We start from the raw sequence: 27038 nt of genomic DNA, 5'->3' as shown, positions 1-27038 counted from the left end.
GGCGACTGGCTCTGTCTCCTCCCCCGCCCTTCCTCTGGAGCAATATGTGCCCTAGGCATGCATAGAAGGAATAACCTCTGTCCTAATTTTCATGCTCCACAAGTTTCTGTGTGGTCCCATTCCACAGATCAGCAGCAGTGCTGCAAAAGCTGTCCATGTCCCTGAAGCCATGACTGTTAGGCGATGGGCGAACAGGAGAAGCCAGTCTTTCCACCCTCTCAGGGCTTTGGTTGGCTAAAGAACTGCCATCTCTCCAGGGATTGGAGGAGGGAACAGTGTGGGTGGCTGGAAAGGGTGCATGTAACAGCTGTTGTGGCAGGGGGAATGGCCACAGCAGACTGATAGTTTGAGCTATGAACTGGGGGACAGGCCCAGGGAGCAGTCTGAGCATGTGGGCCCCCCATGAACCTGCACTGTGCATGATGATCAACCAGAGCCCAATGGGAAGGAAACCCTTCATCAGTGCCTGGGAGACTGACGGGGCGAGGGGGGGGTGGCACTGGGACTGTGTGTTTGCTGACAAAACTGATTATTTATTACTGATAACAGCATTGGAGTGATTTCTGGGTGACTTCCTGCCTTCCCAAAGGCTGAAGGAGGAGTCTTCACTCAAAGCAAAGAGTTGGGGGGTTTGAAACTAACCATCAGCAAGAAGAGCCTCTTCTACATCTCAATTTAGGACCTTGTTCCAACTGAATATTCCTTTTAACCTAATTCACTTCCCTTTACCTTCTCCCTGTGACCAGAACATCACTGTAGCTATCTTGGAAAAAAGTGTTAGAAGTTGATCATTTTAATATGCACAGTTTTAGTGTCTTCCTTTGTCTGTGTGGCCTTTAGGGCTCTTGGAGCATTTTCAGGTAGCAAGTTACATTCAAGCAAGATCTTCTGCAGCAGCCAGTTTTCCATGTCCCAGTTATCACCAGCAGGGGCTTGTTCAGTGACATGACTTTTTGGCTACACAACTCAACCTGAAGTGCACAATAAAATGTATATTAATAATAAAATACCAGCAGAAAAGAGAGAGATGATTGCTCACAGAGATTAATGTGGATCAGGTTAGCCATTAATTAAAAAAAGCATTGCTGCAGGACTCGGGCAGACATTGGTAAAGTGCCCCATTAAGAAGCATTAATACATTTGTAGTTTTACATTTAAGACCCGGAGATTGGAAATTTCAATTTCCAACCTCAATAAAACCAAACTCATTAAAGTTTTGTTTGATCTTACGAGCACTGTTGTAAAAGTGACATGCCACCAGAGCCGAGATTGTGCAGAGCTATTCAGAGTTTCTAATATGCTGATTTTTTAAGGGCCTGTCTAACACAGATGTAAAGAACAGAGGCCAAAGTCAGGAGGGAGTCTGCATAAGTGGTGTTAGGTGCACCCTCCTCTGACTAAAACTCTGTCTACATGACACACCATCGAGCACACTCCAGTACAAATACACCTCTACCTCGATATAACACTGTCCTTGGGAGCCAAAAAATCTTACCACATTATAGGTGAAACCGTGTTATATTGAACTTGCTTTGATCCACGGGAGTGCGCAGCCCCTCCCCCCCCCGGAGCACTGCTTTACTGCCTTATATCCAAATTTGTGTTATATCGGGTGTTGTATTGAGGTAGCGGTGTAATTCACAACAACAACATAGGCACTACTGCAATAATAATAATTCATTAAGAAAATTCAGAAAGGGGGAATGTATCCCACCAGCCCAAGGTTTCTAACCAACTTCTGTAGGCAAGATAGAGTTCATTGGGCTGCAGCTGGATAAACTCTGGAGTGGATTAGTAATTGGCTTGGCTGGAGTCAGTACTTTAAGCCTGATTTACATCAATGCCAAATTTCAGTCCAGACCAAGCAAAACATTTAGAGGTGATGCAGAGGGTGGACAGGTGTAAATGGTACATTGTTAAGTGGTTGGGAATGGGGGTGGTTATATGCCTACTTAGGTCCTGTCTCCTGTAAGGTAAGTCACACTGGTGGAACTACATCAATGTAGTTACTGTGGTTTAAACTCTTAATGTAGATGCAGAACAGCAGTGCAGATAGGGAGGATGTCTTATTTGAGGGCATAACAGGACTACCAGTGCCAATGTCCTTAATGTAGAAAGGGCCTAACTCAGCATATACTACATACAGGTTTGAATGCTGTGTTTTTTCTCATAGTATGTTCACTGAAAACGTGCCACTGATGCTGAGCTTTTTGTAAGTACATCAGCAATGTTAGAAACAAGGAGAGGACACTTGACCTAACATGCTGGTTTCTGTTTGCTTTTTATCCTGTTTGATGTATTAACTCCCCACAGCTCTCTCTGATCTTCCCATCAACAAATTCACGTTGCACTCCTTAAATCTGCCTTCAGGGACATGCTGTTCAGTAACCTGCGACCTGTGTAAAGTTTTGCTTATGGTTAAACTTGAATATGCTTCACAGCAGGGATTTGATCCCAGGTCTCTCATATCTGAGCTGAGTGCCCTAATCAGCAGGATGGACAGACAGACACACCCACCCTTTCTTCTTCCTCCCTACCTCACCTGGGTGATCTTTTGTGACAGGTATCAGGTCTTAGGCACGCTCAGAGCATGTCTATGGGAGTGGATCCCATTGGTGAGAATCCTGCTTCGATTGAGCTAGGGCTCTGAGCAGTTGATTAGCTGTGGGGCTGAATCAGGTGGCTTTGTGTAGGCCAACTGGTGGAAACTTAGGGGACTTAGGTGGCAGCTGAGCAACAATTTTGAGGATGTCGGTGGCAATTAGGTGCCTAACTGCCTCTTTACATACCTCAGTACCATTATGAATTGGGCACTAAGTGCCTAAGTATTTTTAAAGGTATTTAGGCACTAAGATCCTATTGATTTCAATGGGAGTTAGATGCCTATATACATTTGAAAATCTTGACCTCAGGCTCCGAAGTCACGTAAGTACTTTTGAAAATTTTACCCTAGATTTCATTTCTTGCACACCCTAGTTTCTTAGGCCCAGATCTACAAAGACACTTACATTCCTGTTTTGGCTCCACTACGATCCACAAAACACCCACCAAACAAACCCCCTTGGCACCTAAACTCACTCAACACCTAAGTTTTCAGTGTAAAAGTTCCCTAGGTAACTATGTTTCTGCCCCTGGGCATGTGCGCTCCTGCCTCGCTATCAGCACCCTAAGCAGTTCATAAACCGGAGGAAGATAGTATTTGTTCATCAAAGTCGCATGTTGGGCCTGATCTGGTAAGTGTGCTCAGAGGCTGCCTACAGGCTTGGGTCCCATTCAGAATCCATCTGGAGGATGTCCCACCAGTGCCACCTCATCGCTTTTACCCCAGTGGCTAGAGCACTCCCCTGGGATGTGGGAGACTCAGGTTCAATTCCCCTCTCTTTTTTGGAGGGGGAGAAAGGATTTGAACGGGGGGGCGGGTGTCTCCTGTGTCTCAGGAGGGTGCTGTAACCGCTGAGCTATGAGTTGTCCCAATGAGGGGAGCTCCCTCAGTCTCTGCTGTTGAAGTTGTTTCACTGTGGATAAATAATGAGAGTTATTGGAGCGGAGGGACGGGGTCTCCATCCTCGCAGATGGGAGTGCCCTAAACGCTGGACTACAGAGTCATTCTCATACACTCTCTCTCTCTCTCAACAATGAAACAGTCATTGGGCCAGAGACAGAGAGCAAGTGCAAGAAGCGGCTTAGGCACCTAAGCCATTAGACTCTGGACAGCAGGTGTGACGGGTTGGGTCACAGAAACCCCTCTGGGAACTGCCACCAGATGTGCCAAGACTACCTCTGCTCCTGTTTTCCCTGCCAGCTCAGGACTCCAGCACCCTGTCTTGCTGAGCCAAACACTCCCATCTGCTCCAACAAAGACCCAGGGTCTGAATTACCTGCCCCAAAGCTGCAGGTTTACCTGAAAACAGCTAATAGAAGTGTGCTTGTCGTTAGCACTCAGATGCCCAACTCCCAATGGGGTCTAAACCCAAATAAATCTGTTTTACCCTGTATAAAGCTTATGCAGGGTAAACTCATAAATTGTTCGCCCTCTATAACACTGATAGAGAGATATGCACAGTTGTTTGCTCCCCCAGGTATTAATACATACTCTGAGTTAATTAATAAGTAAAAAGTGATTTTATTAAATGCAGAAAGTGGATTTAAGTGGTTCCAAGTAGTAATAGACAGAACAAAGTAAGTCACCAAGCAAAATAAAATAAAATGCACAAATCTATGTCTAATCAAACTGAATACAGATAATCTCATCCTCAGAGATGCTTCAGTAAGTTTTTTCCTCAGACTGGACACCTTCCAGGCCTGGACACAATTCTTTCCCTTGGTACAGCTCTTGTTCCAGCTTAGGTGGTAGCTAGGGGATTCTTCATGATGGCTCCTACCTTCACTTTGTTCTGTTCCACCCCTTTATATATCTTTTGCATAAGGCAGGAATCCTTTGTTCTTCTCTGGGTTCCCACCCCATCCTTCTCACCAGTTCCAGAATGCTCCCTTTTACAGACTAATCTCCTTTTAGCCTGGGTCCAACAATCATTCACACCCCCTGTAGTTACTGTCCTCTGTTCTAGTTTTCTTCAAGTATCCTCGGGGGGTGGAGAGGCTCCTCCTTTAGCCAGCTAAAGACCAAATGGAGGGTCTCCCATGGGTTTAAATAGACTTTCTCTTGTGGGTGGCAACCCCCCCTCCTCACTCCTGTGCAAAGTCCAGCTCCAAGATGGAGTTCTGGAGTCACCTGGGTAAGTCACATGTCCATTCATGACTCACAGTCTTTACAGGCAGAAGCCATTGTCCACATGGTATCATGTATGTCTCCAGGAAAACTTCTTATGTGGATTGGAGCATTCCAAGATGCATTGTTCCCCAAGTGCTTCCTGATAGGGTACTTAACCTTGTGAATTCCTTCCTAAAGAAGCTGACCAAATGCCTCACAAAGCTTACTTAGAAATCAAGCAAGTATACAGCCAATATTCTTAACCTCAAGTACAAAATGATATATGTGTACAAATAGGGTGAATAGAAATAGTAGACCATAACCTTTACAGAGATATGTTACATGGCATATATAGCAAAACCCTATTCCACCCCCCCCACTATGCCCCCAAAAGCCTTATGCTCCCGTTTGTAGATCGCTAAGCAGAGATAGGCGCCTCTCTGAACCCTTGAGTTAGGCATCTATCTCTGAAAGAGGAGCAGGGCTTCGGACACACCCTCTCATTGGTATCTCCCATTGGCTAGTTTAGGCAACTCCTCTCCTAGTGTGCTGACTTTTGTAGATCACATTCTTAGGTGCCTCATCTCTCCCCAGTCAGTGGACAGGGACCCTAGGTATCCCACCCTTAGTTTTTAGACCCATTCCTCTCATTGGGCCCAATCCCTGTGATATGCTGAGTGCATTGTGATGTGCTTAGGGTCCTCATTTCTCATTGATTGACTTCAGCTGAGGGATTTGAGCCCTTCATGTTCATCACTGTAGAGGGTGAGGTGACTTGAAAGAGATTATTTGAAGTGAGATGATGGGGGCTTGGCCAGCCTTTTGGGAGCAGAGACTGAATCCAAGCCCTGCTTGAAGGATGGCACCCTCCTTTACTTACTGGAATCAAAGTCCAAAGTATGTTGCATAGGTTGCTTTGAAGGTGCATGCCCCTATCTTGTCCTTTGATAGAAAGAAGCATTTCATAAGGAAAGATGGGAAGTGCAGAGGCAGAAGCTCCTCTGAGAGTTATTGCTGTTGGAATTAGTTGTGTCGGCTTTGCGATGATCGGGTGACAAGCACAGGCCCCTGGTTAGTAATTCTAGAGGTCTCTAGTGCATAACGCATAATCAACACACATGATGGAGTTTGAAACCAATAAGCTCATTGGACATCAGATTAGCACTGCATAACAGAGCCATTTCTCTTGCATAATTGATTTCTAACTGGGGAGGCCATTGAAAGGGGGTGGTTGCTACGCATTCCAAGTACATACAACAGGCTGATGAACCGCCCTAGAATTGCTGCACAAAATGTATCATATTTTTGATCACTTTACTGAGAAGTTTGTTTCTGACTTTATGCACAGTATATACCCGCCTTAGTACAGAACTTTCTCTTGATTCTGCAAGCATTTATCAGGCAAGTATTCCTTACTAACGAGCAGTCCAGTTGACTTCAGCAAGATGAGTTGTGCAGGTAAAGGTTGCAGGATTAGGTCCTTCAGTTGCAGACAGTATAAATTAATGTAGTACTCATCTTTTCTATTTTGTTGTGCAAAGATGATGAAAATATGGTGCAGCCATCAAAATGGAGACCTCCAGTCAAAAATCAAATGACTAAAGGCTATTGTAACACATAGGTAAAAGCAGGGTGAACTAAGGTTGCATGGGCAACCTTATCTCTGCCATTTCTTAACTATTCAGTGGTTGACTTTGCAGCCTTAATAAGGTAGTTTTTTGTATGTCATTTTATATATAGATGCAGATATACAATGTGTGTGTGCTTCTGAATGGATAACTGGAAAAGGTTATACAGAGAATGACATTTTGTATCAGAAGATTTTCTGTTTTTCTCAGACCAACACCTTATGTAGCTTTTAGGGGGCAAAAGAATGATGGGCAGAAATAAGAGTCTTTTGAAATATCTTTGGAGGTGAGGTCAGGATGAAAGAGAAAAAAAGAGTTCAGGGAATATGACTTGCAATGCTAAAGTAAGAGGACAAAGTCAGTCCTTTTAGAATTTAGATCAAGTACATCATCATGTTTTGGCAGCCTGGGTTTGCAACAAGTGTTTTAGGCAAGGCAAAAGCACCCTTGAAATGACTCTTGTAAAAGAGTGGCTCATACTTCCTTTTATTTGATTACAGAAGTTACATGATGACACACAGGTCATCAGTGTAAAATTAATCCAGAGATGACATCATTCCAGCTTGACTGTCAAGCCTTTTTTTTTTCCTTCACATAAATCTGTCCTTCACTGGGAACTCAGAAGAACCCAAGTGCTCATTTATTGCTGGATTTGTAATACATTTTAATTGAAAGGAAGGAAGGAAGCATTTGAAGTGGTTAGAGAAGAGAAGTGGAAGTTTGGAATATCTGCATGCTATTCCTGGCTCTGCCACTGATTTGAAGAGACTAGTGGGATTTTTAAAAACTCTTAAATTCCTAACTCCCATAGATTTTAGGAATTAGGTCCCAGATTTGTTGTGCTCAGCATTGCAAAGCTTACCTAATTTGGAAGATTAAATCTCATTTTCAAAAGAGATTTAGGCACTTAGGACTCTAAATCCCATCAATTGTCAGTGGGATTTTATCTCCTAGGTGCCTTTTGAAAATTATATTTCTGCTCCTAAATAAGTTAGGCATTGCAGCACTGAGTGTAGCAACACCTAAATACCTTTAAAAATCTGGATGCCTACATGCTTTTGAAAATCTGCTAGGTCCCTATTTTATCTTTATACACACAGAACATAAGAATGGCCATACCAATGGTCCATCTAGCCCAGTATCCTGCCTTCTGACAGCGTCCAAAGCCCGATGTTTCAAAGGGAATGAACAGAATGGAGCAACTATCAAGTGATCCAGCCCCCGTCATCCAGTCCCAGCATCTGGCAGCCAGAGGCTAGGGACACACAGAGCCTAGGGTTGCATCCTTCACCATCTTGGCCAATAGCCATTGCTGGACCCATCCTCCATGAATTTACCTAATTCTTTTTTTAACCCACTTATAGTTTTAGCCCTCACAACATCCTCTGCCAATGAGTTCCATAGGTTGATTGTGTGTTGTGCGAAAAAGTACTTTTGTTTGTTTTAAACCTCCTGCTTATTAATTTCATTGGGTGACCCCTGGTTCTGGTGTTATGTGAAAAAGCAAGTAACTCTTCCTTATTCATTTTCTTCACACCATCCATGACTATATAGACTTGTATCATATCCCCGCTTAGTTGTCTCTTTTGAAGCTGAACAGTCCCAGGCTTTTGAATCTCTCCTCATATGGAAGCTGTTCCATATCGTTAATCATTTTTGTTGCCTTTCTCGGTACCTTTTCCATTTCAAATAAATCTGTTTTGAGATGGGGTGACCAGAACTGCACACAGTATTAAAGGTGTGAGTGTACTGTGGATTTATGTAGTGGCGTTATGATATGTACAGAGTTATTAGTTATCCCTTTCCTAATGGTACCTAACATTCTTTTAGCTTTTTTGACTGCCGCTGCACACTGAGTGGATGTTTTCAGAGAACTATCCACAGTGACTCCAAGATCTCTTTCTTGAGTGGTAACAGCTAATTTACACTCCATCATTTTGTATGTATAGTTGGGTTTATGTTTAACAATATGCATGACTTTGCATTTATCAACATTGAATTTCATCTGCCATTTTGTTGCCCGGTCACCCCGTTTTGTGAGATCTCTTCGTAGCTCTTCAAAGTCAGCTTTGGACTTAACTATCTTGAGTAATTTTGTATCATCAGCTAACTTTGCCACCTCACTGTTTACCCCTTTTTCTAGATCATTTATGAATATGTTGAACAGCACAGGTCCCAGTACAGACCCCTGGGGGACACCACTATTTGCTTCTCTCCATTCTGAAACTTGACCATTCATTCCTACCCTTTGTTTCTTGTCTTTTAACCAGTTACTGATCCACGAGAGGAGCTTCCTTCTTATCCCTAACTGCTTAGGGCAGGTCCATACTCACCGCGCGGGTTGACGCGGTGAGTTCGACTTCACGGAGTTCGAACTATCGCGTCTGTTCTAGACGCGATAGTTCGAACTCTGGAAGCGCCGCGGTCGACTCCGGTACTCCACCACTGCAAACGGCGGTGGTGGAGTCGACGGGGGAGCCGCGGAGTTCGACCCCGCCGCGTCTGGACGGGTGAGTAGTTTGAATTAGGGTACTTCAAATTCAGCTACGCTATTCCCGTAGCTGAATTTGCGTACCCTAATTCGAACTCCCTTTTTAGTGTGGACCAGGCCTTAGTTTGCTTAAGAGCCTTTGGCGAGGGATCTTGTCAAAGGCTTTCTGAAAGTCCAAGTACAACATATCCATTCGATCACCCTTGTCTACATGTTTGTTGACGCCTAAATATCTTTAAAAATCTGAGCCTTATGGCCTGATCCAATGCCCATTGAAGTCAAGTCTTTCCACTGACTTCAGTGTGCTTTCCCCATCAGTTAATTGGGGGGATAAAAATACCTTTGTAGTGCACTTTGAGGTCATTGGATGAAAGGTGCTACCTTCTGTAGGTGCAAAGAATGTTACTGAAGGTCCTTTATTCTGGCAGTCCCATTTCCTGCCATCCATAGAATATGCACAGTACTGTACAAGTTGTAACTGCAGGTTCTCTAAAGGTGTTCAAATAAATATGGGCCCGAGTTTTGAACTCTTCAGAAGAATCCTTCCCTGCCCCTCTTAGTCTCTGGGTCTCATGGTCATCCAGGTGGTTATCTTGGCTAACCTCTCTTTTTCATTGGTACCTTACTAAATTGCCATTGGCAGGACATGTTCTAATTAGAACGTAAGAATTTTAATTGTTTTGATTATGTTGTGCTGAATGATGTAACTCAATTCCAACCAGAAATCTAGAGCAATAATCCTAGACTGCAGTAGATATGATATACAATTTAAACTGATTAACATTTAAATTCTAGCTCAGATTTTATGTTTAGACATCTGAAAGGAGACTCCATCATTTGAGATAGACGAGGCAATTTACCAAACTGTGCTCTCAGGTTACAGTTTGTAAAAAAGATTGTGGGGACAGATTGCAGCTTTTAAATAGATTTAAAACTTGAGTCTGATTCAGCCCTGCTTTACTCCAGCTATGTGTTGGTATAACTGAATTGGTCCAATGAAGTTACAGTACCACAGGGCTGGAGTAGAGGAGAGGTGAATCAGGTCCATTATTTAGTTCATATGAAGGATTTTCCAATGCTCTGTTCAATCAGAGAAATTCATGGGTAGGGAAGCAAAGTGGAAATACTATGGGCCGGACACTACCAGATTTTCTCCACTGTAACTCCATTGAGTTGTACCAGTGTAAGTGGGATCAGAATCGGGTGCCACATCTGATTAAAGTGAGACCAGTAAAGAAGTGGTAAAATTGCTAGAGGCCAAATTTGCTAAAGTAAAATTCTGACTAGAATCTGCAGCTAAACGTCTTCATACGAGGACTCAATGGTCCCCCTCCTGTTGTTGCTAATTAGGAATATAGATTTTAGCAAAATCACTTCATAAAGAATCGTTAAGGCTGGGATTCCATTTTTAAAACCTTACAAACATGTTCTCTTGTGAGATTTCACTAAATCAGCCAGACAATTGAGGGACTGGGGAGCGTGTATCCATCTCCTATGACTGGAAACACGACGACTTTAGTTTTCAAATGCAGAAAATAGTCCCCGACCCCTGCGTAGCAGTCAGATCTTTCTTTTTGACTCTGAGGTGGCACAAGGGGCAGGGAGGGAAAAGAAAAGGAGTGAGTAGAGCTGACTACAGAAAAGTCACAAAACTCAGGTCAGGAGAGGGAGGGAGGGGCTTGCAGTTAGGAAGAGGATACTTATCGGAAAAGAGCAAGAATGAGGAAAGAGTGTACTAGAAAAGAGATGTGTAAAGAAGATGCAGCTTCTCATTGAAAGTGAGAGTGTGAACAGAGCTCCAGAGTTTTACCAATGCATTATGAACTGCTCCAAGCAAGTTTTCATTGTGGTGGTCTAAACAGCTCAGGCCCGTCAGCACTAGTTCTTGTATCAGTACAGCTGCGCCACTGCTGAGATAAGGTACAGGTATGTCTAGTTTGGATGCACTCTGAACCAGGAGGAGGATTGCTGAGTTCCGCCATGAAGATTTGACCCAAAAGCCTGGTTCAGGGAAGGATTTTAGATTTTCACCAGCCACGTTGTATTCTAAGGCTCCACTTCTGCAAACATTTAGGCACGGGCTTAGCCTTATGCAGGTAAACAATCCCCCCGATGTCAAGGGGACTGCTCATGCATAAAATCAAGCACATGTATAAATGTTTGCAGGACTAGCATCTACTACCATCTTTTACTCTTCAGCATCCCCTAATGTGGATTCTTCTTCCAGTGCTTGCTCATGTTGATTCCACGCTAGGTGTGCGCATGCTGCATGCACCGTTGCTGGAGATTTTTCCCTTGGTGGTATCCGTAGGGCTGGCTCTAGCATCTCCTGGAGGCCCACACTCATGCACCGGTATAAGGGACACCACTGGCCCTGCACCCTTCCAGTTCCTTCTTACCGCCTGTGACAGTTGCTGGAACAGTCTTCCTTTCTTTGTGTTTGCAAGCCTTCTTTTAGTGGTTTACCGAACTGTATTTTTGTAAATATGGTTAGTTAGTTTGTTAGTTAGTGTTAGATAGTCCACTTAAGGGGCCTTGTCCCAGGGTTGGGTCATGCCCTGATCCCCAGGTTTCAAATCGTGCACTACCTGTAGCAAGTCCATGCCAGTGAACGATCCCCACTCCAGCTGCCTAAGGGGCTTTGCAAAGGCTCACATCAGGGACAAATGCAGAATTGTCCGGGGCTTAAGGCCGTGCGCCCGAAAGGACAGGGATATCAGATTGAAAGCTCTGCTGATGGAAGCCACACTCAGACTGGCCTCTGAGCCAAGTAGGTCAGACTCAGTGCCGAGTACATTGGCTTCAGGATGAAGTGCCTCTTTGAACTGTGCCCCCCTTAGCACCGTTCCCCATCTCCAGCGACAAGGAAACAGCAGGAGGGCAAGAGCGAGATACCCATGTCGGGCCATTCACCCTCCCCACAGAGACATATGGCTGTGGCGATGACTCCACTGGTGGCATCTAGCCCAACTCGGGACCCACCCCACATGCCAAAGAATAGCCGGGGCCCAGTGCAATTGAGAGTGCCCTCCACACCGGAAGCCTTTCAGGCAACAAGGAACCTTATGGCCCTACAGGTGCCTCCCACACCCCGGGACCGACCATTCTCCTCCCTAGATCCTCTGAGGGCAGTGGTATTGAAAGGGAAGCCCACTATGGGACCTTCACAGTGGTCCCCCAACCCAGCACCGGTCTCCGTTGCTGTGCTAGTCTACGGCCTCAAGACAATGATCCTCAGTGGGCCTGCACCAGTCACCAATACACTGGCACCAGTCATCCGAGCCCCAACACTGGTCACATGAGTCCCGGCACCGGCCACCCAAATCTCGACGCAGCTCACCTGAGCCCTGACAGCAGCCACCTGAGCCATGGCACCATTCTCTTGAGCACTGCCATTGGTCATCTGAGCCCCGGCACCAATCGCTAGCCTCCCGTAGCCAGTCCCTGTACAAAGGAGTTGTCCCTCAGCACCACTCCCTGGCTCCCCAGCATAGCCAACAAGAGGGATCAGCAGTGGCTCTGCTGTAGTCATCTTATGAGGAGTCCTCATCAGACTTCAAGAGGGATTCAGCTCCCCCTCAAAAGAGGCACCATCACCCAGCACATGTAACAGACGTTGGTGCCGGACCATGTATGGGCCAGTGGCTTCCAGGACAGTGGCCCATGCAGTGGCAGTGCTGGAACCCATGGGGGTTCTCAGCGATGCCAGGGCCGTTCTCTCACCCTCCGTCTGTGGTGATCTCTGAGAGATGGAGTGTGGCTCCTCCCCAACCAGTCCCATGCTCGGACTCTGACCATGGTACCGAAACCCCAGCAGTACCTCCCACAGAAATTACCTCAGGAGAGGCAGAGGATTTAGCCCTACCGCCACTGGCAACATCCTCATCATCATCCCCAGATGAGGTGTTCACAGGTCCCGCTAACCCCCTACCTCCAGATTATTTTAGAGCCCACCAGGAGCTCCTCAAGAGAGTCATGATCAGCCTGGGCCTAGAGGCAGAGGAGCTGAAAGAACCCCATGGATGCCCTCTTTGATATTTTGGCTGCCATGGATCCCACCAAGGTGGCTCTGCTGGTGCATGAGTGGGTGGTTAAGTTCGTAAAAGCACCATGGCAGATCCCTTCCTCTCTGCCCTCAACATCTAAAAGGACAGAAAAGAAATACTATGTTCCTGCCAATGGATTTGAATACATGTTCTCACACCCTCCCCCGGGGTCCTTTGTGGTTTCCTACACTAATGAGCAGGATAGGCAAGGACGGACAAGTGCCATTCCAAAAAATAAGGAAGCTAAATGCCTGGACCTTTTTGGTTGAAAGGTTTATCCCATTACAAGCCTTCAACTTCATATTGCAAACCAGCAGGCGCTGCTGGGGAGATACAATTTTAATGTTTAAAACTCCATGGCCAAATTTAAGGATTCCTTGCCTCAAGAATTGCAGCAGGAATTCAGGGCCATCATGGACGAAGGAAAGATAATGGCCACAATGTCTCTCCAGGCGACTTTAGATGCTGCAGATTTGGCGGCCAGAACAATGGCATTGGCGGTTGCCATGAGTCGTGGTTTGTGATGACAGTCTTCAGGTCTGTCCCAGGAGGTTCAGCAGCTGGTCCAGGATCTCCCATTTGAGGGAGCCTCATTATTCTTGGACCAGACAGACACCAGTCTGCATAGCCTTAAAGACTCCAGGGCTATGCTGTGATCCTTGGGCCTTTCTACACCGCCAGCCTCAGGGAAACAATTTAGGCTGCAACGCCCCCCTAGGTTCTCAGGACCATCCAGGAACAGGCCCTGTAAGAAAAAAGGGAAAAGTTATAGGCACCATCAGGGTCAGCTGCCTTCCACCTCTGCCCAACAGGGCACTAGCGGTTTCCCGAGAGGAGGCAGATAGGCCTTTTGAAGGCACGCTTGGGGATGGCTTACCAGTCTCCCTCCCAGATCAACAGCCCCCATTTGTATTTCTGGACTGCCTTTTGCCATACCTCCCTGCTTGGGGGTCAATTACATTGGACCACTGGGTACTCAGTATCATAGCAGAGGGGTACACCCTGCAGTTTGTCTCCATCCTTCCAGCACACACCCCTTCCACGTCTCTTTTCAGGGACCCTTCCCATGAGCAACTTCTCGTCCAGGAGGTGCAAATCCTGCTACGGAAATAAGCCCTTCCGAGATGAGACAGGTAGGTTTTTACTCCCGCTATTTTTTTATTCCCCAAGACAAAAGGGGGCCTGCAGCCACCTATGTTGCCTCAACAAGTATCTCAAGAAACTGAGGTTCCTCATGGTCTCCCTGGCCTCTGTCATTCCTTCTTTGGAGACTGGTACACCGCCCTCAACTTGAAGGATGCATACTTGCATATTTCCATGTTTCGAGGACACAGGAAGTTCTTCAGGTTCATGGTGGGCCACGAACGCTACCAATTCACAGCACTCCCGTTTGGTCTTTTGGTGGCCCTGTGAGTTTTCACAAAGTGCACGGTGGTGGTCACAGCCTACCTCAGACATCGATGAGTACAGATTTATCTCTACTAGATGATTGGCTGATAAAAGGCTGCTCAAGGCCTTTGAGCACAGCACCTCTGTGGTACGGGCCACTAGCAGGATGCTGGGCCTCCTAATAAACTAGCAAAAGTCAATGTTGGTCCCAGCCCAGAGAATAGAATTTACAGGAGCTGTGCTCGACCCCCCTCAGGTCAGGGTTTTCCTGCTGGAGGCAGATACAGAGCCACGACAGACTTAATCACCCAAGTATCGTCTGGCCTATTGACGATTGCTCGGGTGTGCCTACTAGGTCACATGGCGGCATGTACTTACATGGTACAATATGCATGACTGCACCTCAGACAGCTTCAGATGTGGCTTGCATCTGTCTGTTCCCCAAGCCAGCACCATCTGGACTTGAGCCTCACCATTCCAATGTCAGTCTGGGCTTCCCTGAATTTGTGCTTAGGCCCGACCTTGGTTCTGTCCGGAGTACCTTTTGAGCCCCCGCGGCCCTCGATAACATTAGTGTCTGATGTATTGGATGTGGGGTGGGGAGCCCATTTCAGCAAACTTAGGACCCAAGGCCTCTGTTCACAGGACGAATTGTCCTTAAATATAATGTGAAGGAACTCAGGGCAATACGCGTGGCTCTGGGAAGTGTTCCTGCCCCATCTCTCAGGCAAAAATGTGCAAGTACTGATGGACAACACACTGTCAATGTTATATGTCAACAAACAGGGAGGAGCTTGCTCCAAGTTCCTCTGCCAGGAAGCACTCGGGCTGTAGAACTTCTGAGTGAAGCATTACATTCACCAGGCTCTTATTCAGGGGATAAGGCAACACGCCATGTTTATTGTGAATACAGAAAGAATCAGAGTAAGCAATCCGTTATAGCTATAACATTGTATTCATTCACACACACACAAGTTCTACAAGGTTGTTATTATAATTACCAGCCTAGGAGTTGCTCGTGCCAAGTCACTGTCCAGATGGCCAGGACACGAGGAGGGAGCCAGGCCTTGTCATATGCACATCTGATGCGCCTAGCAGTTGGTTGCAGAACCAGACCCAAAGTCCTCAGTCTTTAGGGTCTGTCTATATCGGGATCCATCCTCATACAAGTCTTTGGGGTTTGCCTCATCATGCTGTTCTCATGTTTGAAGTGATAATCAATCACGCAGATGGCACAGCAATGACAGTTTGTTGTTATCTTGCTCTTCGGTTCTCCGGTCCCCCTGACTTGGGGCGGTTGGGGGTAGATTCCGGTGTGCCCTCAGGGTTATCAGATTATCTCGCCCAGCACATTCTTCAGCCAAACGGTCCTGTCGGAGGGTAGTTGTTTTTCTTCCTCCAGATGTGCTGTCGTTTATTATGATTCTAAGGCTGGTGCCTCAACCTTTTATTACCCATCCAAACATACAACTGCAATCACATTCTATTTCACTTAACATTTTTTTTATCACTTCTACATTTTATTAGCTATTCATTCTTTAACATAATCATTCTGAAATCATTGGGGCATGACAGACTCCAATAAACCTATTCATACCACTTGTTACATATAAAAAGAAAATAAGCAAGATAAAAATGCAAGAGTGGGGATTAACAGATCTTATTCCTGAGTTCAGGAAAACAGTTGTAACAGCAACTGTCCTTAATGGTAATATTATCACTTTAGAACAGACTTTTTGTCTTGGGATGTGTTTTCTACAGTTAACACAGATCTTGTAAACTGACAGGCTTATTCCTTTCTAATGGTCAGGCCAAATCCGGGGCCTGTTCTGGGCCATTCTTTCTCACACTTTCCCATAACATAAATGTATTATTACTTTAATCCAACAACAGGATATCTGCAGGGCCACTACATGGTCATCAGTCCACACATTCATGTCCCACTGTGCCATCACCCAACAGGCCACAGATGATGCCAGTTTCAGGAAAGCTGTGTTACAGTTGGTGTTAGTTACACCCCGGAACTCCAAGCCCACCTCCGGTGATACTGCTTGTGAGTCACCTAGCATAGAATTGACAGGAGCAAGCACTTGAAGAAGAAAAAAACGGTTACCTACCTTTCGTAACTAGTGTTCTTCGATATGTGTTGCTCATGTCCGTTCCATGACCCACCCTCCTACCCTGCCATTGGAGTTGACAGCAAGAAGGAATTGGAAGGGCACAGAGCCAGCGGTGCCCCTTCTACCGGTGCATGAGTGCGGGCCTCCAGGGGACGCTGGCCCTGGCCCTGTGGATACCACTGGGGAAAAATCTCTGGTAACGGGGCACGCAGCACACACACACTTAGCATGGAATGGAAATGAGCAACACATCTCAAAGAACAGTTACGAAAGGTAGGTAACCGTTTTTTTCCCACCTGTTGGATTTTTACTCTTTAGTTACAAATCTAAACAGAACTCTTAACATTACAAAGTGCCTTCTTGAGATGTATGGGACCACAATAGAGCCAAGGATGCATGCTCTACTTATTTTTGTATTGGTTAGTGCTGAAGCGAAGGTAACTTTTCTTGGGTTTTACCAGCAACTTTGAAAGGTGGAAATCACATCCTGTGTCCCTTTGTTTCTGTTTCCTAAGGTTTAAAATCTGTTGAGTTATTATGGGGTGGATTTTTTTTTGGTTTTGAAGGTGTTTATTTTGTATTCACTAAAATTGTAGATGCAGATGTTGAAATAAAGACTGCTCAAAAGGCCTTTTGCTTGTTCCAGGCTACCCACCTTTAAATTGTATACCTACAAAATTCTCTTTAGACACACCCAGGTAAATTCAGAGTGACTACAGGGACTGGAATGCAATTACTCTGGATTTATATGGATGTAAATGGAAGCAGAACGTGGCTCCTTTTGTTTCTGTATTATATATCTATAGTGGAAACATCTCATCATAAAGGGCTTTTCCCCAGTAACAACTTCCACTCTAGGCTAAGTTGTATTGTAACAAGGGAGAGCCCACAGGACAAGAGATCCCCTCCACTTCACCAGATGGATGATGGCTCCTACATTTGCAGGGAGCACTAGAGGTGTGGGGGTGGGGGTTGGCAGGGTGTGTGCGCATACAGTTGGGAAGGCCACATCTTCACTCTCAGCAGTGAGCAGCTGAAGCATCTTCTCTCCACCCTCATCTCCTCCATCACTGTGAGCCAGAAATTCTTTACCCTTCCCTCCTCCATGGTAGTTGCATTTTCTTTTCCCTTCCCGCCCCCACCCCCCTTTTTCAGCTGAGTTAGAGCAAAAGTGGAGCAGGGCAGGATGATGCCTTGTAACGCAGCCCTTAATACCTATTTTTGGTAGGTAAAAATGGCAACATTCTGAGAGGGTAGCCATGGGACTAGTTATAGTGGAGTGAAAGTACGGTTGCCAGGTGTCCGGTTTTTGACCAGAACGCCCAGTCAAAGAGGGACCTGGCGTATCTGGTCAGCACCACTAACTGGGCCATTAAAAGTCTGGTCAGTCGTGCTGCAGGGCTAAGGCAGGCTAGTCCCTACCTGTCCTGGCACCACGCTGCGTCCTGGAACCGGCCAGTAGGTCCGGCTCCTAGGCGGGGGGGGGGGGGAGGGACACGGGGCTCCACGCGCTGCCCCCACCCCAAGCACCAGCTCTGTACCCCATTGGCTGTAGCTTCCAGCCAATAGGAGCTCGGGGGCGATGCCTGCAGGCAAGAGCAGCACGCGGAGCCTCCTGGTTCCCCAACATAGGAGCCGGACCTACTGTCTGCTTCCATGGTGCAGGGAGGAGCCAGGACAGGCAGGGAGCCTGCCTTAGCCCTGCTGTGTTAGCGACTGGGAGCCACCCAAGGCAAGCCAGTACCCCAACCTTGAGCTCCAACCCCCTGCCCTGAGCTCCCCCCCAAACTCCTCATCCCTGGCCCCACCCCAGAGACCACACCCCCAGCCAGAACCCTCACCCTCCCTGCACCCCTGCCTCAGCCCTGATCCCCTTCCCATCCTCTGAACCCCTCGTCCCAGCCTGGAGCACACTTCTGCACCCCAAACCCCCCACACTCACCCCAGAGCCCACACCCTCAGCTGGAGCCTCCCCCACCTCACTCCAACCCCCCTGCACCAGACCGGAGCCCACTCCCGTACCCTGAATCCCTCATTTCTGGCCCCACCCCAGAACCCGCACCCCCAGCGCAGAGCCCATACCCTCTCCCACACCCCAACCCCCTGCCCAGAGCCCCCTCCCATACTCTGAACCCCTCGGCTCCATCCCCCAGCCCGGAGCCCCCTCCTGCAACCCAAACCTCTCATCCCTGGCCCCACCTCAGAGCCCTCACCCCAACCCTCTGCGCCAGCCCAGTGAAAATGAGCGAGTGAGTGAGGGTGGGGAGAGCAAGCAACAAAGGAAGGGGAGATGGAGTGAGCGGGGGGGGCATGGGTGTGGCCTCAGAGGAGAGGTGGGGCAAGGGTGTTCAGTTTTGTGCAAGTAGAAAGTTGGCAACCCTAAGTGAAAGTCTACTGAAATAAAGTGAAACAATTCAAGACTCACTCCACTTGACTGCAGGTGGAATTTCACTATAATTAATTTCAGAGAGGTAGCCGTGTTAGTCTGTATCAGCAAAAAGAACAGGAGTACTTGTGGCACCTTAGAGACTAACACATTTATTTGGGCATAAGCTATCGTGGGCTAAAACCCACTTCCCAAATAAATTTGTTAGTCTCTAAGGTGCCACAAGTACTCCTCGTTCTTTTTACTATAATTAATGGTCTCTATAAGATGTTTTCACTACATATCAGTCTATTTTGCCTTTCACTGTGATCATTCTGTAGACAAAGCCTTATTAATTTAACCTGAGCCTGAGAAGGAGCCAGAATTTACCAATGTACATTGCCAAAGAGCCACAGTAATACATCAGCAGCCCCCCATCAGCTCCCCTCCCGCTCCCAGTGCCTCCCACCCACCGGCAGCCCCACCAATCAGCGCCTTCCCCTCCCTCCTGCACATCCGGATCAGCTGTTTCCTGGCATGCAGGAGGCTCTGGGGGGAGGAGTGGGGACAGGGCCTGTGACAGAGCCAGGGGTTGAGCAGTGAGCACCCCCTTGTACATTGGAAAGTTGGCGCCTGTAGCTCCAGCCCTGTAGTCAGTCCCTATACAAGGAGCCACATATTAACTTCTGAAGAGCCGCATGTGGCTCCAGAGCCACCCCGATTTAGGGTGTGGTGTACTGTGCTGTGAATATGAGTAGGGCTCAGTAAGCTCTAAATCTCCCTGGGCCAGATTTGTAAAGGTATTTAAGCTCCTAAAGATACAGATAGGTGCTTTTGAAAATCCCAGTAGATGCCTAGGTGCCTTAGCTCATGATAGGTGCTTTTGAAAATCCCATTTGGCACCCCTGTCAGCATCTTGAAACACCTAAATACCTTTAAAAATCTTGCCCTGTGTAGCTATTCAATCCTTCTGCCTCAGGTTTTGTGTTCATTGCAAAAAAGAGGTGGGGGTTACCTCAGTGTAGCTAGTCAATGTGAACCCCAGGTAGGGGTTGACTAGCTGCAGTGTGGTAGAAACTACAATATCTTGTTTCCAATAGGATTTTATAGGGAGTTTATGTCAGTGTAAAAGAACATACCTTTTTGCAGTAAAAATAGAGCCTCACTTTCCCCAGGAGTGCTGTGAAGATCTGTCAGTTAATATTGGTAAAGTGTCTGGAAGATGGAAAGTACTATATAAGTTTCAAGTATTATATTCTGTTTTATATTTTACTGAGAAACAAGGACATCAGCGTTAGGATGGTATGAAGCCTGCAGTTTCACTTTTCAGGGTGAAAGTGATCCAGTCCTGACAGGTTTATTTGCAGGTGGGAGTTAAATGAGTTCAACTCTTCAAGGAGAACACATAATGATTTACATATAAAGACCATGGAGAGATGGAGAGAAAGTTCCCAATTTTGTGGGGAAAGGAGGTTGGCTGAGTGGGATTTGCAGGGTGTATCTATGTGAAAACTCACAGCCCGTCTTTGGCTGTGTCTTCACTAGAAATAAAAGTGTGTCTTACAAGATGGATACCATATTGTATGAGTTGGTCAAGGTAAACCTTAGACACCTCCACCAGCTTCCCAGGGTTTGCTTTGGCCAACTCAAGGTAAAACTACTACTTACTTTGTTCTTTCTAGAATTCTACAAGACAGCTAAAACAAGATAGCTGTGTTGTTGTAAAAGACATGGGTTCAGGAACATGTCAAGCCTCAAACCCAAGGTTCATTCTGAAAGAATTCAAGGCTCAGTGCAAATACTTTTCACAGCTCTACTCACAGTCTCCCCGAGAGTCATGACTGTCATTAAAGAGAATGGTAAATAGAAGTACAACTAGCCCACCTCCCCCTTGAAATTCTTTGAAAATATAGGAGGTAGGTGTCTGACATCTGTGAACCAAAAAAATAAAAGGAAGTATTTCACTGTAGATTTCCTGCAGTTGTGTGTGACACTGACAATGTGGAAATATCTGAGAATTCTAAGATTTAATTGTAAATGCCCAGACTTCTGCTGGTGAGCTGCACAGTTTGTCCTGTATCCTTATGTTACTACTTTGTTGTCATGTTATGGCTTTGTACTCTTTTGTGCTTAGGATGTGCCATCATTAACTTAGAATTTCAATTTTCTACTAGGGTTCAGTTCAGTGGGTGAATGCCACCCACAGAAAATAACATACCTTCTTAATTTGGCACATTGTTTTTTGAATATTAAATAGAGATGAAACCAACCCAAAACCCTACACCCATTGCCTTTGAGGTTTGGGAGAGCCTGGATCTATAACAAACCAAGCCAAACCTAACTACCTCTGAAATTTGGAAAATGTCAGATCTGGTTTCAAATTCTGTGGCTTGGCTCTACCTCCCATATTAAATGTTCAACAAAAATATCCCTGTAAACCCATCAAACATTCAACCCCAGACACATGTGTCTCAGTATATTTCCATCCACTTGCTGTATTCATTAACTAGATTAATTACTCTGACTAGTATTATCTTTCTTTCTGTTCACAGGCTGGCCCTGGGCAACCCTGTCTGTTCTTGGATTCCTGTACTGCTACTCTCATGTTGGAATTGAATGGGATTGCACACACCGTGTAGATTAGCGCACAGTTATACAAAGGTATGCCATCATGAGCTGTGAGTTAAGAAGGGAGTGGAACAGGTTTTTGTAAAACCTTTCATACAGTGAATACAGACATTCTGATTTCTCTGCCATGGATGTACATGCCATTCTCTCTGCAGGAAAATATGCCATAGCAAATATACTTTGCCAAGCTATTTAAAACACTGGAAGCCACTTTAATTTATAATTGTATATGGACAAATCACTTGAACTGTAAACACTGATTTCTTCAAGTATTTTTTGTCATCTTAGACACTAGTTTTATATCAGAAGTATTTGAAATTGTATGTACTTGTTGAGTATTTTAGTATATGTACGTGACATTCTTGGACCCATGTCTATCAGGAAGAGAGAATTTTTTGTCTGTTTCCTATTTTTTTCTGGTCTGGATTAAATGTAAATACACTGCAAACAAAAAGTGCATCCTATTCGTCCATTGCACAATTTGGAAAACCAGAATTCTACCCAAATTGCCTTCCATACATTATATCTAAAAATAATACCCAGCTATTGAAAGTACAGCCTGAAAACATGTACAAAAGAATAAAAGATTTTGCTTTTTTAGCCATTTCTCTATCTAAGTGGTCCCCAAACTGTGTGGCACACAGAGGAGCATTCAGGTATGTGTGCAGCAGGGCCCGTGCCAGCCCCCATGGAGGGCAGGGAGGGAGTGACCCCCCAGCCCCGCTCTGCCCCCGGCCCAGCTCCGGCCCCAACCACAGTTCCACACCAGCCCCAGACGCAGCTCCGCTCCACCTCGAGCCCAGCTCCGCTCCACCCCTAGGCCAACTATGCCTCTAACCCCAGCTCCTCCCACATCCCCAGCTCCACCTTCAGCCCAAGCTCTTCTGCTGAGGAAGTCTTGGCTGTTCAGTACAGGTGAGGCATGGACAGATTCCATTACTGGTAAGGGGCGGGGTCGTGACAGGAAAAATTTGGGCAGAGGATCACTGCAACCACTACCAAAAAGGAATGCCCTGAAGGTGGGATTTTTCAAAAGCCCCTAACATGGGCCTAACTATTGGAGTAGATTTAAGCCACTGCTGAAAGCTTTTGAAAAATCCCATGCTTTATCCTTTGTAATTAATACTAGGATGAAAAACCATGTATCTGTTCTCCAGCCATGTAGACTGGGAATCCATTGATCTAATGTAGGATGTGTAGTAACTTGTATACATAAATAACATCTCTTACACTCAGAGACAGACATGACCTAGTAGGTCATCTAGCCCATGCCTCATTCCAGAGGAGTATCAGTCTGTGTGGTGTATGTTTTGGTGCTTTGTACTGTCTAGTGTTGCTGTATATCCTTTTCTGTTTTAATAATAAAACTCAGTCTTTAAGGATGGTTGATGTGACTTGCAGAATTATTTTTTGCTATATAATAGGGGGAAAAAATTGTTTATGCTGTATCAGAGGCCATGGAGAAACACCAATTTTATATAAAAAAAAATTAACCGCAGGAAGGATTAGATCTGTTCCTCATTTACCATACTTTCATTCTGAAATTCTTACTGTCCCTCATGTTTAATGGAATGTGCAAATGCCAAGAGTTTAATAATCTGAAATACAACTTTAATTATGCTTCAGTAACTAGTTATCACACTTCCTTCTAATGTCATTTGATGTATGCTAGCTAGAGGGATCATTTGAATAGATTGTGGACACACTTACACCGTGTTAGGCTTTTCTCAAGGAAGATCAAGGAGTCTCCAACCAAACTTTTCCTAACCTTTGAGGTAGTATTTCAGTTCAACATATAGGCAGAGGTTTGGGTTACTTTATATCAAAACTCCTCATAACCTCATGAAACTGTCACTTATGCCTATCCTATTGTCATTATATGTCCTTAGATAGTGAGATGACTTTGTCTTCCCTCTGTAATAATTGCTTTCATGTTAGTATGCTTGAGGAATTCTTCTAAGTCTTGCTACTTGTGGTCATTGTCTCTTGAGCTGGACATCATTATGTAGTGTGGGGTAGTAATCTACAGGGAAGCGTAAAGAGTTCTTAAACAATGTCTCCCCTGTATGAGGAATAAATAGGTTTTCTTCAGCACCAATCTCCCAGGGGCTCCCTTTCCTATTTCAAAAATTCCTATAATCAGGACAATTTAAGGAAAGTCACTAGTTAAAATATGTGAGAGTTCCCATCTGTCCCACATGCCATGCACCAACATACATGGCGTCAGAATCTTGGACCAACTTCATGTATTTATCAATAGGATTCCAGACTCTGTGCCCTAGGCAACATCCGTGACCATCTGCAGCAGAAGTTCTAGGGGTTTGGCACCGAGACAGATAGTCCTTGCTTGGCCTGTAGAGGTCCCGAGTGCATCCCTTCACCCATACCCATGTGCCACTGCGAGCAGGACTGAGGAGTCCAAGTTCATCACAAGTGGCAGCATCAGGTTGCCATTTTACAAGCAATTTATTCATGAAACTCCTAGAGGAGCGGAAGCTACACAGAGGTTTGGAGCCACAGACCAAGGTAAACACATTAGTTAGTAAGCAGTAACCTGATCATGCAAAGCACAGAGCAATATGGAGAGGAGGGGAAGATGCATTCTCTTGCCTGGAAATTAGTGAATGTTCAGAGTTAGGGAACAGATAGATTGGGAGGGGAAGAATTTCTCCAGGTTCCCCAAATAATACATTGCCATTTTTACACCAAAGGAGCGGGGCCCTAGACTAGTGGGCACTTGTGTAAATCAGATGCCCTTTGAACGTGTGAAGTTACCACATCCCTTGTCGTTGCATGGTAGAAAATGCAATGATGAAGACAGTGCTTAGCTGTCATTGATTATGAGGCTGAATTAAAATTTGGGTACCTGCTGCTGCACTTGACACCTATGAAGGTTCATGTGAAATTGGTGCCGTGTTTTTCAAAACAATCCTAAGCAGCAGGCAGGCTGGGTGTGCCCATTGCAATATATGTATTCAACAAGTGCCGGGAAAGATCTGAAAAATGTGGTTGTCCGGATCTCTCACACAACCCCTCCTCCCCCAAATATTTGGTTTTGAGTTAAGACAACCCACGTCATCCTTGATCATAATTGTATCTGTAAGATTATGCTAATCAGTTCTGCTTTGATTACAGATGGCGCGTAGAGCTGTGCTCACATATCTGTTTCACATCTGAGAACTAAAAGCAGCTTAGTTGAATTAATCTACTTAACACAGGTCAAAGGAAAAACAGCTTAGCTATAAAAACCTAAGGCAGACTTAGTCATTCATCACACTAGCAAATGCCACCTCCTGCCCCTGCATACCTTCATATATTTCCAAAGATAACTATCTTCCGTGGAGTCTGCCTCTGGGGCCAGTTGCTTCTCTCATTCGTTATCCCTAGGCATGCCCCCTAGAGTTTTGTGGAACTGTCTGTCTAATGTAGCTGTGAAGAGTAAAGGGATGGAGCTGCACAGTATGGCGTAGCTTTCTACTGTCTTCTTATACTGATACTCATCCCCTCTCCCAATACAGTGCAATAGCTCACTCTCCTGTCACACATTCTGCTGTCTACTGGGAAATAATTCTCTAGGTGCGCAGCCTATTTTATTAGCCAAGTCTTCCCTTTTAATCCAGTGGGGGCAGTTGAAATACTGCTCCCTCTGAGGCTTGCAGAGGGGACACAATCTGTGAAATCTTGTGAGGAAGTTGGGGAAATCTGCATTACAATAGCTTGTTCCTTCTGCTAAGGGACCCCTGAGAACTACTGAGCATACTACACTTCTCAACTGACTCCCCTCAAGGATTTTGATACCTGTTTTGATTCACATGTACTGAATTTAACACAGCTTGCTGTTCGTGAGTTTCATTTTTAGCCGCATTATCACACTACACCAAAAATCACCACCAAGGGCTGTTTCATTAGAGTTTTTCCACATTTCGTGGGTTTGATTTGTATCAGGTGCAGGATTCAGTCAAGGTGGCTGACAAGTTGATATGTCCCAGCTGCTTGCTGAAGTGACTCACCTACAAGAAGAGCGTGTAGCTGATGGATCACCAGGGCTGCCTGGTGATCCATGTTTTGGGGCAGACCATGACAGCTCCCAGGATGAGAACTTTTCAAGAATGTCACCTCCACTTCCCAAGGCCTAGCAGGCCAGAGAGAAAAGAAACCCCATTCTACTTGTTCAGATCTGTATACAAAGGCTGAGTTGAGTAACTTTAAGCTCACATTTTCACACTGCCTCCACTTTTGCACCTGTAGTTTGGCTTCCCTAATCAATCGTAACAAAACTACTACAACTTTGGCATCTACCTCATTGCCCTTGGAAAGCTGGCTTCTTGGATATGAAGTTATTGCTTCACTAGGAGTCAGGCTTTTCCTCTGTATTGAGCTTATCAACATGTGTTATAACAGAATATCATTTCCCAGTGCTAACTTACATGATGTTAACTATGAGTTAGCACTGAGTGTAAATAGGGACTGCCATGTTTAACAGTGTGCAGGCTGGTTGCAATTAACTTCGGACCACGTCCTTTAGAGACGACAAAAGTCCTCTCACACACTTCCCATTCTTGAAGGATTCCCCATCTCTGTCTTCCTTATATTGAGTGTCGCACTAGGGCAAGACAGAAGCTTGAGACAGGATGAGACTGTGTGAGTTCTTTGCAAGGCTTGACCACAGGTAAGCCTGGCTTTGTCATCTTTCCTCCTTAGACAGGATCACACTGATTAAGTGCAACTAGCCTTCAGTAGTGGCAATCAGCTACTTTCAGAAGTGGCTCAAATGCTCTTTAAATGCAATACCTGCAGTATATGACCACCCGCATGACTTTCAGCACATAAGTCACATTTGACACTGATTTTTTTTAACTTAACAAAACTCCTAAATAGCTCTGGGTAGTGACAGGGACTTACTGCGAGTGGATGTACCATCCAACCACTAAAAATTCACTGAACATATAATCAAGCAATATAACTTGGCATATGAGCTATGAAGTTTAAATTGTATTAGCACTCACTCTGGAGCATGTCTTTCTTGACAATATTAATGAATTTTTTATGGACCAAGGCATTTGATATCCCTGCACTAATGCATTTGGTAGTTGAGTCCTTCTTGGTCTCAAAACCTGAATGACACATAAAATAACTACTGGGAACTGCATTTAAAGATCAATGGCTACTACCGCGTTGGTAAAGGATTTTAAGGAAGCATTAGGAAAGAGTCCACTTGCTTCAAAAATGATGCTACTAACTCCCAGGAGGTAACATTGTTTAAGGAAGGTTTACAGAGGGAAGTGATCAAAGGCATAAATGAATTCAGTGCCCAGCTCCCATGGAAAGCTTCATTCTCCTTTGTGCCTTTTAAAATTGTCCCCTACTATTTAACTGTGCAGTCATGTAATTTGAAAGAGCTGCCCCTGGGAAAGACTCACATGCAGAGGTGATGAGAGCCCCAAGCTCAAAAGATAAATAATATTTATACAGTGATTCCATCTTTACAAACATTTACCAGTTAACCCTCTCAACCCCTGGGGAGGTGGGGATGTAAGTACTGGCATTTGCTATTATCATCGCTATTAGACTTATGAGGGCAGAAATCTGAAACGATTTGCAATGACCGGTCTCTGAGATGGGACTGGAATTCACAAATTTCTGGCTCCTACTTCTGTCCT

The 27038-nt window shown here is 45.4% G+C and overlaps 1 protein-coding gene across 5 annotated transcripts in view; it reads left to right on the top strand.

The window, feature by feature from the left end:
* Nucleotides 1-22711, top strand: part of HHAT (hedgehog acyltransferase) — a 368911-nt gene extending 346200 nt beyond the window's left edge. For all 5 annotated transcript variants that reach the window (XM_045008651.1, XM_045008652.1, XM_045008655.1 and 2 more), the window contains one exon: nt 21303-22711. In XM_045008651.1, coding sequence (XP_044864586.1) covers nt 21303-21394 — 92 coding nt within the window. In that variant the 3' untranslated portion in view covers nt 21395-22711. The remainder of the gene's footprint in view (nt 1-21302) is intronic.
* The last annotated feature ends 4327 nt before the right edge of the window (nt 22712-27038 follow it).

This window comes from Mauremys mutica, chromosome 3 (assembly GCF_020497125.1).
Source record: "Mauremys mutica isolate MM-2020 ecotype Southern chromosome 3, ASM2049712v1, whole genome shotgun sequence".
NCBI classification, from domain to species: Eukaryota; Metazoa; Chordata; order Testudines; family Geoemydidae; genus Mauremys; species Mauremys mutica.
Note: the sequence above shows the minus strand (reverse complement) of the source record. Positions and strands in the feature narration are given on the sequence as shown.